The sequence below is a fragment of the Phaseolus vulgaris genome, chromosome 9, assembly GCF_051622355.1.
Source record: "Phaseolus vulgaris cultivar YP4 chromosome 9, ASM5162235v1, whole genome shotgun sequence".
NCBI lineage: Eukaryota > Viridiplantae > Streptophyta > Magnoliopsida > Fabales > Fabaceae > Phaseolus > Phaseolus vulgaris.
The window spans coordinates 5801854-5816268 of record NC_143506.1 but is presented as its reverse complement, the minus strand read 5'-3'; the positions used below and the strand labels follow the sequence as shown (position 1 = coordinate 5816268).

Sequence of the window (14415 nt, the reverse complement as noted above, 5' to 3'; positions counted from 1 at the left end):
ACAAATAACAGGAGAAATAACGGAATCTTATCCTTGTACTTGAGCATTTACTTGGGTGTGGAACAGTACACTTAACAACAGGGTTTGGTTTTGTTGGTTGGTTCATTGACTCGCGAAGAGTGAGAGCGAAGATGACGCGGACGACAATACTGCAATTGGTTGGTTTTCAGGTTTTGGTTATTCTGTTGAGTGCTGGTGCCGATTACATACCGCCTTCAAGATTTGATGGCTTCGCTTACAGAGAAGGGTCGTTGGGTTTATTGGATACAGTTTTGATCGAAGCGTTTTATGATCCAGTGTGCCCAGACAGCAGGGATTCATGGCCCTCACTCAAACAGGCTCTTCATCACTACGGTTCTCGGGTTTCACTTCTTCTTCACCTTTTACCTCTACCGTAAGTCACTCCCAACACTTTCTTATGCCCTTTTTTATTTTTTATTCACTTTTCTGCAATTGCCTAATCACTCAGAAACTCTGGTGGCTTCTCGTCTTTAGATTTTGTTATGAATTGGGTTCAAATTCAGCAAAGATTAAAGAAAAAAAGAGAGTGTGATTTAACATTATTTGTGGCTCACCTAAATTATCATTCCTTGTGTGTTGAATACTGATTTAGAATTTTGGTTTTTTATATTTTCGAAACACAGTTACCACGACAATGCTTTTGTTACGTCTCGTGCTTTGCACATCGTCAGCAATTTGAACGCATCTGCAACTTTTCCCTTGCTGGAGTGGTTCTTCAAGCACCAGGTTTGTATTCACAGCTTCAAAATCAATTTGTGTCCGATGCATGCGTTGGTTGAAGATTTTATCATATTTGCTTATAGCTTTGGCTATTGTGAATTGGGATTGGTTGAGAAAGGTGTTTTCCATTTTCCTAGTGATTTTGATTTGCTAGGGCCTTTTCAAGGTTTAGTGAACTTTCCGACTTTATTCTTTCCACCCTTTGTAATTTTTTGTTTCCTCATAAGAGAATCTTTTCGAACTGCATATCTGTTTTAGATTCAACCTTAGCACATAACATTATATAGTCCTCTCGCTAGACTCAAATCTCTTTGATCATATACTGCACTATAAGTGGCATTTATATTTCTTTATCTATTCAAAATGGATTGTTCCCAGACGGTAGAAAATTTTTACTCCAGTGTTTTTATTTTATCCAATCAGTACGATGGAAAATTGTTTTCTTGTATTGAATTTTCCTTCTCTTTCTGCTTGTTCTGTTTTAATTCTCAAATATAGCCTTACATATTTATCATCTGATTCATGGAGAGATTCTGGTGGATTCGCACAAGGAGAGTTAATTGTTGAATTAGTAACACGTGACAATATATGTCATAACTGTTTAAGCAACATGAAAAAGTCTACTTGCAAAATCATAGTTATCTGGCTTGAAATTGTTTACGTTGATGGCTCTGTGTTTTGTATGTTACGTGCTATGCTTAAGACATTAAGTGTAGTTGCATCTCGGATGCAATATTTCTAGAGAAGTTCTTCAAGTTTTTTATTCACCAAAACTGATGCATATCCTTCTTTAACAGGAGAAATTCTATGGGGCTCACACACGGAACTTGTCTAGGGCTTCTATTGTGGAGGAGGTAGTGAAGTCTGCAACACAAGTACTTGGGAGCTCTTATTATAATGCTATAAAGAATGCCTTCAATGACACAAATACTGATTATCAGACCAGAGTTTCTTTTAAGGTGAGACAAACTCTTTGATCTTTTAGGTTTCGTTCAGATTTTCCACTTATTAGAAGATATTTGGATTTGAAAATTTGAGTTCAAAACTAATATTTTCCATATCTTGATTCTTTGGTTTAAGACTTGAAAAAACGCATAAATATAGCTCACCTTTCAATCAAATACATTTGATTTTAGTTTTGCTCACCTTCCACTTATTAGTTGATATTTGGATTTAAAATTGGGCATTCAAAACTAATATTTTCATATCTTCTTTTTTTTTAAGACCTGAAAAGAATAACGTTAACATAGCTCCCATTCAATCAAACACATATCTCATGTTTAAGTTTCTTTGAAAATGCAGTATGCTGCTTCGAGAGGGGTGTATGGAACGCCTTTTTTCTATGTCAATGGATTCTTGTTGCCTGATACTGGAGCTGCCATTGACTACAAGGCTTGGAGGAAGGTCATTGACCCATTGGTTAGTACCAAGAAGAAGAGTATCCAAAATGCAGAGTCTCTTCATTTCTTCTTGTAAAAATGGTATCAGTGAAGGAATCTAAAGAATGTCTCTGCTGACTTATTACAGGTGCTAGTGCCAAGAATGCAATTATGGAATAAAATGTTACAAAACACTCGTTAGTCCTCACATATACATGTGGCATGGATGGGTTGGGTTAGAATATATGATACACTGGTAATGATGTGATATTCCTTAGCCTGTCTTAATGTATTAAAAGAGATAGAATGAAATGGGATATATTAAAATGTAATGAAACTTTATAAATTTTAATCTTAACGCTGTAAGTAATGTAAATAAATAAATATTTCGTGTATTAAACTATCTTCCTTTTTATGCGATGGAAAGCTATAATATTGACACCTGTGAAGGTGGAAGTTTTTTAGAAATTTCATTGAGTAGCTTCTGAAAAAACTAAGTTGATCTATCTTTTAAAAGAAAAAAAAAATGTTTTTTTTATAATTATGATGAAACAAAAAATTATATATAAAATCTTTAAAATGTTATTAATATTCTTATTTTAAAAAATAAACAAATAAATCTATAATTTTGATTAAAGCAATAGTTAAGTAATCATTTAATTTTTTTTATTGTGTTCTTCAATGGAAATAATTTTGTTCATAAATGAAAAATTTAGTTTTAGGTAAAAAAAATCTAACGAATCTAATGTTAGAAATATTTGGCTCAAGTACGGTCTCATATAATTTTGTAAATATGAAAAAAGTTTATTTGAGACTATTTTTTAAAAACTTCCAATGGAAACTGTCCTTGTGATAAATATATGAAGTGAGGCTGATACGATAAAAAAAGATAGTTTGGTAAATGTGATGTAAACTTTGGAAAATTACTTAGTGTTAACTGGGAGTGTATTGAGAGAAAATGTCTAACATATCACTACCCTGTAAATATTTACATTTAAACGATAAAAAAAAACGTGTACTTTATTGCAACAAAATCTACTGGCTTGAAGATAAATTGAATTAATTTTATTCATCCAAACTTACATTTTCATATGCCTACTTCTAAAATTTTATCATTGATAAATAATAAAATTATATTTTCACCACTAATTTCTTTAAAGTAAACAAACATACAAACTTCATATGAATTTGAGTCATATTTGACCACTAAAATGCAAAAAAATATTACTTCAATCGGAGAAAATAATAGATCCAATACAATTTGTTCCTGCTAGGGAGATGGGACCTAGAGAACTATTGAAGTCTTCTTCTCCTTCTTTCGGTCGGGCAGGTGACTAGGTGATGAGCTGTGATTCTTCTCGTCTTCTTGCTTATCCTTCGGTACTCGGCACTCGGTCGTCGGGCGAATCACCGGATGGTGGGGGTACCTACGAAGGCACTCCGACGCTCAAGTTAGTAAAGCGGGTGGTCAGCTCTCAGGTAGGTGAACAGTAATAAATGACATACCTTACTTCTTGGAATGCGTGTTATTTATATTATTCTAATGGGCCTACCTTGTTGGGCCCGCTTATCGAGGTGGATAACGCTTAGGGTTGCATTACCTAATTCTTGATGATGGATTAACTTCACTGATCTTGGTTTGAGCGTTAGCTGTAGTAGGGGTCGGTCGTCGGCCAAGTTCCCATGGTGTGGGTCGGCCATCGGCCAAATTCCACTGGTCTTGGTCGAGTCTTATAAGGTCTCGGCCAAGTCTTCTAAGGTCTCGGCCTCTCGGCCTTTCGACCAAGTCTTCTAAGGTCTCGGCCTCTCGGCCTTTCGGCCAAGTCTTCTAAGGTCTCGGCCTCTCGGCCTTTCGGCCAAGTCTTCTAATGTTTCAGCCAAGTTCCCCTCGTCTCGGTCATGTGGACTCGGCCTCAGGCAGCCAGGTGGACCTCGGCCTCGCCCATACCGGTACACTTGCCCCCCAGGCTCAAGGGCAGATGTGTTAGATGTGTCCGATGAGTCTTTATTGATGTGTGTTGGTCGGTCTCCCTTGATCGTGCGGCCATTCCATTTCTCGAGGTGTGACGTGACCTAGGCGGCGTGACGTGACCCTAGGCGACGTGACATGATTGGCATTAATGAGGGGTTTTTTGGGCGGGAAGTGTTGTGAACCGTTGGATCTAAGAGATCTAACGGTTGAGATTGATTCGTCGTTTCGAATTTCGAGGCCTATGGGCCTTATAAATAGGGGTCTCCAACAGTGTCGAAACCTTGCATTTTCTGAGTGAGTTTGTCTGGTAGCCGAGCCTTCCTTCGTCCACTGCTCTGAGAACCGAGTGACCGTTCGGCCTCTTTACAAAGCTTTGCCTTCGCCTTCCCCTTCCTTTTTACAAAGGTTAGTGATGTCAACCGTGTCTCGGCCAACGTCTTCTTCGTCCGGCCATTCTTCCCCCTCTCTCGGTCGCCCCTCTCGTGCCCTCGGGCTTTCTTCCTCTTTGACAACTTCTTCGTCAACCTCTTCTTCATCAACCTCTTCATCTGCCACCGATTCTTTATCGATTGGGGTGGCCGAGGTGCCACCCATGGTAGAGGTGGTTAGGGGGGACGACCCGGTTAACGCTGTTGACCGATCGGATTCTCCCCTTACCACCGTGGTCGCCCGGCCGGACTCTCCCCCCGTCAGCGTTGGCGACCGGCCGGGATCACCCTCGATGGCCGTCCCACTCGCAGAATTCTAGTTGGGTGGATCCTAGTGTTGTTGAGTTCTCGTCCTCTTATGATACCGAGAAGTCTGTGGCCAAGTTTTTGGCCAAGTACCCGGTGTTGAAAGTGGGCGAGGACTCCGACGATTCTAGGGATCCAGATTACTTTAGAATCTTGCCTTGTGGTCCGACCGAGAGGGTGTGTATGGACCGGGCTGATGCCGGTCCTCCCTTGTTTTACATGTATACTTTCTTTTTTTTAAGATCTTCACGTGTCCCTCCCTTTCGACGAGTTCACAATGGGCGTCCATCGGGCGCTCAACGTGGCACCCACCCAAGTGCACCCAAATACGTGGGCGTCCCTTCAAGCCTTTCGCTTGCTGTGTGACGTCATGCGTCTTCGCCCCACCTGATGGAGGAGGGCCAAGCACATCTAGCCATGAAAGCCAAAGCCCAACACTAGACCATGAAGAGCGTCTAGACCATGATGAGCGACTAGCTAGAAGGATGGAGCGTCTAGGACGTGAAGAGGAAAGGCTACCCATGGAGCATCTAGGAGGAGACCTAGACCGTCTAGGACCTATCACAAGGTCAATGGCTAAGCATATTCAAGCCCAATTGAATGAAGCCACGGATGGAAGAGAGAAAGCTTTGTACATGTTGCATAAAGGCACATTAGGGGTGCTTAGTAATTAGAGTAGTGTAGAAAGCATATTTGAGTGAAACATTCTAGAAACTCTCTAGGTTTGGTCGGTCATGAGCACATGGCACATGTGCTTTGTGAATTGCATTTAATTTGGCTTTCATTTCATTAGACATTAGCTTAAAACTTACGGCCATTTAGCTTATAAATAGGAAGGCCTACACCTTGTATTTGCAAGTTTATTGTGAGTAAAGTTATGCTGCCATTTTGTGCCAAGCTTTGCTTCTTCTAGAATTCTAGGCTCTAAACTTCATTTCCTTCACATCTCCTTGGGCTGGCCGAACCTCCCTATAATCATACCTTTCATGCACCTTCAAGATCAACACCACTCTTAGGAGGATCTTGCTCACACACCTTCATAGCTTCCGCACCACTTTTTCTTACATGATTCAAGAAGACCTTCATGAAATGCCATCATTTGATATCATGAGCTTGGGTTCTTCAAGATGAGTTGCTTTTGGTCTTTTCATTTCTAGTTCTTCTTTTATTTCATGTTGTTTATCTTTTCCATAATTGTCTTGCTGTTTTTTGCATTTTAATTTTGTTTTGGTGTGCTTTGTGGAAGATCCAACCGAAGCACTTTTATTCAATTGATCTTGAACAAGTTCTTGTGCAATTTGTGATAGGATTCCATACACCTTTGAGTTGCTATTTTCTTTTAGGCTTTTGAGTCTTTATTGCTTTCTTATTTGGTTCATATTATGCTTTTGAGTCTTTAATTTCTGAATCTTATATGTTTTGTCAAGTCATGTTCATCCACAATGTCAACAATTCTTAGTAGTCCTTTTATTTGGCTTGATTGTTTCTTGATTTTGGGTATCTTTAATTGCTTTGAATCTGCTGTTCTTTGATCTTTTGGTGCCTTTTTAATTTTAGTTTGAGTTCATATTGTGTTTAGATCCTACACAATTCTATTTCACAAATTTCCATTGTGTTTAAATTTTGGTATCTTGCTGTTTTTGTTTCCAGTTTCCAGAATCCCCTGTTTCAAATTTTCTGTGCTGGCTGTTTTGATCCAGAAAAATATTTTCACTCATAGGAAAATTTTGATTCTCTGGAATATGCAAGTTTAAAGTGTTATAGAAAGGACAAAAAAAGAATTAGTCCAAAAGAATCAACAGAAAAAAAATGATAAATCATTTAAAATCAGTGTGCAAATCTGAGGCGCTACAGCTGGCGTAACTGAACACCAAAATTGCAAAATTTATTAAAACAAATTGGTGCATGCGTTTTGAGTGATTCCAAAGCCAGAATTTAGCTAAGATCTTGAATATCTTGCATATCAAATTTCAGAATCATATCTTAAAAACACAGCTCAGCATAAATTGGGGAAAAAACACGTTTTTGGCCCACAACATTTTCCAGTGGTGCTATTTTTTTATTTGGTCATCTAATTCTAGTGCCATTCTTAGGATTCTTTCGTGTGCCTACCTTTATTTTGGTACCTTTTATTTGCTTGCTTAATATTTCTTGGACCTCTTTCTAGTTGTCATAATCTAACTCCTTTTGGTGGTACTGTTTTATTCAATTAAAATTGTTTCTTGCTTTTGTTCTTTGACCTCTAATTTGGTGCTGGAATTTATTTCTCTTTTGGTGCTTAATTGAATGGAAACTTGACTTGGGTAAGGTCTAGTCTTTTGATAGGTGCTGGAATTGGAGAATTAAAACCTTCATTCTAAGGGGAAACAAAGCCAAGGCCGAAACAAGCATTCTTGAAAAACACTACAAACACTTGGAGGATCAACAAGCAAAGACAACAAGAAAGTGCACTTAGCAAAAAGAGGATCAACAAAGGGAGTTTTTCTTAATTTCCTTACAACTTAATTTGTGTTAATTACCTCTTAATTACGTTTTAGACGGTGAGTGTGTCTTCAAGGGCTCAAAGTGTCCAAGAAGTCTCACCTAGGGCCGACTAGTATAGAATTCTTAATTAGCAATTGTTAATTGTTTGTAATTGCCTTTTCTTTTGCTTAGTAGTGACGCTTTGCATGCTTATTTTGTGTTAAACCGACTAGCTTTGTTAAATTAGTTAGCATACATTGTTTTCTTGCATTGAAAAAAAAAAGTTTTTATTTCTCAACTTAATTGTGTTCTAAGTAGTTTACTAAGAGGAAGTTTTGTGTGGAGACATTGAGGGATAGTTTTTGGCTAAGGCAAAGGCTTGGTACTTAAGTAGTCCTTTGTGACTCACCTCCCTTACCTGGAAAACTACCTTCTTTGACTTTCCTAAATTTCCTCAAGGTAAAACACTTATATACACAAAAACTTTAGCCATGTCTTCTACTCCTCACTCTCCAAAGTCTATTGAAAGTGAAGTCAAATCTATAAAATCTCTTTTAAAAGAAGTTTCTCAAGCTGTACAAATGATTTCCTTTAGACAATTGGAGAATGAGAATAAAATCAATGAATTGGCTAAAGCCCAAGAGGAGAAATCCCAAAAATCACAAAAATAAAAAAAAACTCATACTCATGCATCTAGGAGTAATGAGTCTCTAGGGGAGGGAAGCCTTAGAATTAATGACTACTACCAACCACCCCCTAGAAGGAATAGGCAAAGGGAGCAAGAGGTGCCAAGGGAAACTAGAGTAGACCTACCTCATTTTCATGGAAAGGAAAATGTAGAAATCTATCTAGATTGGGAGATGAAGGCAGAACAACTCTTTGCTTGCCATAGGGTAAGTGAGGAACGTAAAGTACCCTTAGCCGCCCTTAGCTTCCAAGGGAACGCCATGTATTGGTGGACCTCTCTCGAAAGAGAAAGGCGTCTTCATAGGGAACCTCCCATTACATATTGGAATGACCTTAGGGGAGCCCTAAGACGCCGACACATACCTTCCTACTACCATAGGGAGTTGATGGACAAGCTCCAAAGACTCCAACAAAAAAACATGAGTGTGGAAGAGTATAGACAAAAAATGGAGCTCTACATGATGAGAGCCTCCATTAGAGAAGAGGAGGATACCACAATAGCTAGGTTCCTTAGTGGCCTATCACTTGAGATAAGAGATAGAGTGGAGCTCTTACCTTACCAAGACTTGAATGATTTGGTTCAACTTTGCATTAAAGTTGAGCAACAAATTTTACGCAAAACATCAAGTCAAAAGGTGAGCCCTTATTCTAACTTTTATCCCAAGAAAGAGTTTAGAAGGGAGGGTAGTACATCAAAAGAAAAACCAAAAGAACCTACCAAACCTTTTACCAAAGAAACCTCCACCCCACCCATCCGAGCTAGAGATGTCAAGTGTTTCAAGAGCTATGGTAGAGGGCATGTGCAAGCACAATGTCCAAACCAAAGGACTTTGTTTCTTAAGGGTGTAGACGAGTACACTAGTGGCGAGGATGAGCCTAGTGAGAGAGAGGAGGGGGGAGAGGATGAGAGGGTAGCTCCACTAGAGGGAGAATTGCTTATGATTAGGAGAACCCTCAACAATCACCCTAGCACATCCATTGAAACACAAAGAGAGAACATATTTCATACAAGATGCAATGTTTTAGAAAACATATGCTCTCTCATTGTGGATAGTGGATCTAGTTGCAATTGTTGTAGTGCTAGGATGGTGGAGAAGCTTAAGCTACAAGTAGTTCCTCACCCAAAACCTTATAAACTTCAATGGCTTAATGAAAATGGGGAACTACATGTAGACAAGCAAGTGGAAATCAAGTTTTCCATAGGGAACTACAAAGATAAGGTTTTATGTGATGCAGTGCCTATGGAAGCTTGTCATATTTTATTAGGAAGGCCATGGCAATTTGATAAGAAAACCTTGCATGATGGTCTCACTAACGAAATTTCCTTCACCCACAAGTATAAAAAGTTTGTACTTAGTCCTTTACCACATTCTCAAGTGGTAAAAGACCAAATACAAATGAAGCAAAAGAAGGATGAGGAAAACAAAAAAAAAAAAAACGCTAGAAAAAGAGAAAATCCTTAGGGATAGGAAGGCGTGGGAGAAGAGTGTTCCTTCCCACAAGGTTGGTCAACAAGAAAAGCCTCTTGAAAACGTTTTTGAAAATTTGCTTCTTGTTGAACAACCAAGCCTTATCTTTTGTAAAGGAGCACTTACATGCACTGCCACAAGTAATGAACTTATGAATTTACCTCCTCAAATAGAAAACCTTTTAAGTGAATTTGAAGATCTATTCTCCAATGAGGGGCTCATTGGGCTTCCTCCCCTTAGGGGGATAGAACATCAAATTGACTTCATTCCGGGGGCAAGCCTACCAAATAGGCCTGCTTATAGAACCAACCCCGAGGAAACAAAGGAGATAGAATCACAAGTTCAAGACTTGTTGGAGAAGGGTTGGGTTCAAAAGAGCCTAAGCCCTTGTGTTGTACCTGTCTTGTTGGTGCCCAAAAAGGATGGAAAATGGCGCATGTGTTGTGATTGTCGAGCAATCAACAACATCACCATCAAGTATAGGCATCCAATCCCAAGGCTTGACGATATGCTTGATGAATTGCATGGGTCAACTCTATTCTCCAAAATTGACCTTAAAAGTGGATATCACCAAATTCGAATCAAGGAGGGTGATGAGTGGAAAACCGCTTTTAAGACCAAATTTGGATTATATGAGTGGTTGGTGATGCCCTTTGGGCTTACTAATGCCCCAAGTACATTCATGAGGCTTATGAATCACACCTTGAGGGATTGTATAGGTAAATATGTAGTAGTTTATTTTGATGATATCTTAGTATATAGTAAAACCCTAGAAGACCATCTAAGTCACCTTAGGGAAGTTCTTCTAGTGCTTAGGAAAAATAGTCTTTTTTGCAAATAGGGATAAGTGTACCTTTTGTGTAGATAGTGTAGTGTTCTTAGGCTTCATAGTAAACAAAAAGGGGGTGCATGTAGATCCCGAGAAAATCAAAGCCATCCGCGAGTGGCCAACTCCACAAAATGTAAGTGATGTAAGAAGTTTTCATGGGTTAGCTAGCTTCTATAGAAGGTTTGTGCCTAATTTCTCTAGTCTAGCTTCTCCTTTGAATGAACTTGTTAAAAAAGATGTTGCATTTTGTTGGAATGAAAAGCATGAGCAAGCCTTCCAAAGGCTAAAGACTCAACTCACCAATGCACCAATTCTATCTCTCCCAAATTTTTCCAAACCTTTTGAGATAGAGTGTGATGCATCGGGGGTAGGCATAGGTGCGGTTTTGTTGCAAGGTGGACACCCCATTGCTTATTTTAGTGAAAAACTCCATGGTGCCACCCTCAACTACCCCACCTATGACAAAGAGCTCTATGCTCTTGTGCGAGCCCTAAAGACTTGGGAACACTACCTTGTGTCCAAAGAATTTGTCATCCATAGTGATCACGAGTCTTTAAAATATTTAAAGGGCCAACACAAGCTCAACAAGAGACATGCTAAATGGATGGAATTTCTTGAACAATTTCCTTATGTAATCAAATACAAGAAAGGAAGCACCAATATAGTGGCTGATGCTTTTTCAAGACGACATACACTCTTTTCAAAATTGGGTGCCCAAATTCTTGGATTTGACCACATAAGAGAGCTTTACCAAGAAGATCAAGAACTCTCATCCATCTATGCCCAATGTCTACATAGAGCGCAAGGAGGTTACTATGTGTCCGAGGGATATCTTTTTAAAGAGGGAAAACTTTGCATTCCCCAAGGAACACATAGGAAACTCCTTGTCAAAGAATCACATGAGGGGGGACTCATGGGCCATTTTGGAGTTGATAAGACTCTAGATCTTTTAAAAGCAAAATTTTGTTGGCCACACATGAGGAAAGATGTCCAACGACATTGTTCTAGATGCATCTCATGTTTAAAAGCAAAGTCTAGAACAATGCCTCATGGACTCTACACCCCTTTGCCGATTGCAAATGCTCCTTGGGAAGACATTAGCATGGATTTCATTTTAGGACTTCCTAGGACTGCAAGAGGCCATGACTCTATCTTTGTGGTAGTGGACTGTTTTAGCAAAATGTCCCATTTTATTCCATGCGACAAGGTAGATGACGCTTAAAATATTTCTAAACTCTTCTTTAGAGAAGTGGTGAGACTTCATGGTCTCCCTAGAAGTATAGTGTCCGATAGAGATCCCAAGTTTATAAGCCACTTTTGGAAAACTCTTTGGGCTAAACTTGGAACAAGACTACAATTTTCAACTTCTTGTCATCCTCAAACGGATGGGCAAACCGAAGTAGTCAATAGATCTCTTGGAACTATGCATAGGGCTATCATGAAGGGCAGCCACAAATCTTGGGATAAGTATCTTCCCCACATTGAATTTGCTTACAATCGAGTAGTTCACAAGACTACTAATGCTTCTCTTTTTGAAGTAGTATATGGTTTTAATCCTCTCACACCCATGGATTTGATACCTCTTCCTAATCCACAAGATTTTGTGCATAAGGAAGGAGTAATCAAAGCTGACTTTGTAAAGAAAATGCATGAGAAGATTAAACTCCAAATACAACAACAAAATGAGAAGTACACAAAATACAACAATAAAGGGAAGAGAGAAATAATTTTTGAGGAAGGAGACTTAGTTTGGCTTCACCTTCGCAAAGATAGATTTCCAACTCAAAGGAAGTCCAAACTAAGTCCCCGAGGTGATGGACCCTTTCAAGTCCTCAAGCGAGTCAATAACAATGCATATAAATTGGACCTACCTCTTGAATATGGAGTACATGACACTTTTAATGTAATTGACCTTTGTAGGTACCAATGACGATGACGAGCTGGATTTGAGGACAAATCCTTTCCAAGGGGGAGGGGATGATGGAGGAGGGCCAAACACATCTAGCCATGAAAGCCAAAGCCCTACACTAGACCATGAAGAGCGTCTAGACCATGATGAGCGACTAGCTAGAAGGATGGAGCGTCTAGGACGTGAAGAGGAAAGGCTACCCATGGAGCGTCTAGGAGGAGACCTAGACCGTCTAAGACCTATCACAAGGTCAATGGCTAAGCATATTCAAGCCCAATTGAATGAAGCCACGGATGGAAGAGAGAAAGCTTTGTACATGTTGCATAAAGGCCCATTAGGGGTGCTTAGTAATTAGAGTAATGTAGAAAGCATATTTGAGTGAAACATTCTAGAAACTCTCTAGGTTTGGCCGGTCATGAGCACATGGCACATGTGCTTTGTGAATTGCATTTAATTTGGCTTTCATTTCATTAGACATTAGCTTAAAACTTATGGCCATTTAGCTTATAAATAGGAAGGCCTACACCTTGTATTTGCAAGTTTATTGTGAGTAAAGTTATTGCGGCATTTTGTGCCAAACTTTGCTTCTTCTAGAATTCTAGGCTCTAAACTTCATTTCCTTCACATCTCTTTGGGCTGGCCGAACCTCCCTATAATCATACCTTTCATGCACCTTCAAGATCAACACCACTCTTAGGAGGATCTTGCTCACACACCTTCATAGCTTCCGCACCACTTTTTCTTACATGATTCAAGAAGACCTTCATGAAATGCCATCACCACCCCTTCTTCTTTTCTTTGTTATTATGGCTCTTACCCCGGTCGTTTAGCCTCTTGGCTCTCTTTGGCCGGTCGGCCGGGACGTGTATTGTTCGACCTCTTTGCGGTCTCGTATAAACGGTTCAAGGAAATTACCAAACGGCTTTTTTCTTTGACCGAGTCGGTCGGTCTCGGTTCCCCTTATATTGGACCTCCAAACCCACAGGGTTTAAGTTTTGGCCGAGGCCGACGGAGAGTGAGGAGAAGGTGGAGATTCTCTCCTTCTTCGACGCACTCCCAAGGAAGCTTCCTTGCCGATCGCTGATCGGTGCATATGCCGAGTCAGCGCGTTGGGCGGCCATTAGGGGTATGGGTTCGCGTTTTTATTGTGCCGTTTGGTAATTTCGTTTACGCTTTCTAACTTGTGTTTTTGTTGTGCAGCCACAATGGTTCAAGAGAAACCGGCCGGCGCTAGCGTCCTCGACGAATACCGACAGAGGGTGGCCGCACGAAAGGGGCGTCGAAGCATCGACGTTCTTCCTGCCAATACTCCGGCCGCCCCAGCTGAGAGGGACTCGACCGGCCCTTCCCGCAAGTCCAAGGAAAGGGGGAGGGATGGTGGTAACATTGCCACCACCGTTTGTTCTCCCGGCTCTCTGCCAACACCCCCCCCCCCCCCCCCGCCGCAAGCTGGTCGAGGTGGACTCTCTCTCTCCTCGGCATGTGGAGCAAATGTCCGGCGCTTCGGCTGGTGGACGCCGACCAACGGCCTCGACCCTAGATCTCCTAGGGGGGACCCACAGATTCGCGCGCAGGGTTCGCGTGGCTCTTCCCGAGGGGACACGAGAATCAATCCGGGCGGTCGACCCTCTGGACTTGCTGAAAGGCGGTTTAGAGCTCATGTGTCGGTCGATTGTCCTTGTCGAGTAGGGGATTGAAGGTCGTGGCCAGCAGGCTGAGGACGTCTCCTGGTTGGAGAAGAAGTTGGCTGAGGCTCGCGAGAATTTGACCCGGTCCTTGGCCGTCAATGATGATCTCTCGGCCAGCACAGCCCGGGAGGTCGCCAAGAGGGAGCGCGCTGAGAATGATGCTGCCGAGGCGAGGCGACTTTTGGCTTCGGCTAGGGAGGAGGCTCTGAGGGCGGCGGCTGAAGCTGTCGAGGTTAAGAAGACAGTCGAGGAGAAGCTTTCATCCTCGGTTCCTGAGTTGGTCGCCCTCCAAGTTGCGAAGGAGCAGGTCGAGGCTGAGCTCGACCAAAATTATGAAGAGTCGGAGGAGTTGCTTAAGCAATGCTTCGATCGAGCGGTGCGCCAAGCCCATGTGCTTTATGGGGGGCCGCCGACCACTGGTGAATTTAACATAGATTATGAGGTCTACCAGGGTCGGTTGGTTCCGAGTGCTGAGGTGGGGGCTTTGGCGGCACAGGAGGCTCCGGCGGGGGGGATCAATGAAGGGGAGGCCGAGGCCGAGGAA

The 14415-nt window shown here is 41.2% G+C and overlaps 1 protein-coding gene across 1 annotated transcript; it reads left to right on the top strand.

The window, feature by feature from the left end:
* Positions 1-2520, top strand: LOC137822994 (Thioredoxin superfamily protein). The gene is made up of 4 exons (XM_068628059.1): positions 1-394; positions 645-747; positions 1539-1700; positions 2044-2520. Exons 1-4 carry the CDS (start codon positions 132-134, stop codon positions 2215-2217), a joined length of 702 nt encoding a protein of 233 aa, XP_068484160.1. The 5' UTR covers positions 1-131; the 3' UTR covers positions 2218-2520.
* The last annotated feature ends 11895 nt before the right edge of the window (positions 2521-14415 follow it).

Coding starts and splice junctions, on each gene's coding strand:
- LOC137822994 (XM_068628059.1), top strand. CDS start 132: ATGACGCGGACGACAATACTGCAATTGGTTGGTTTTCAGGTTTTGGTT. Junction 395..644: donor CTTCACCTTTTACCTCTACC/GTAAGTCACTCC, acceptor TTCGAAACACAG/TTACCACGACAATGCTTTTG. Junction 1,701..2,043: donor AGACCAGAGTTTCTTTTAAG/GTGAGACAAACT, acceptor TTGAAAATGCAG/TATGCTGCTTCGAGAGGGGT.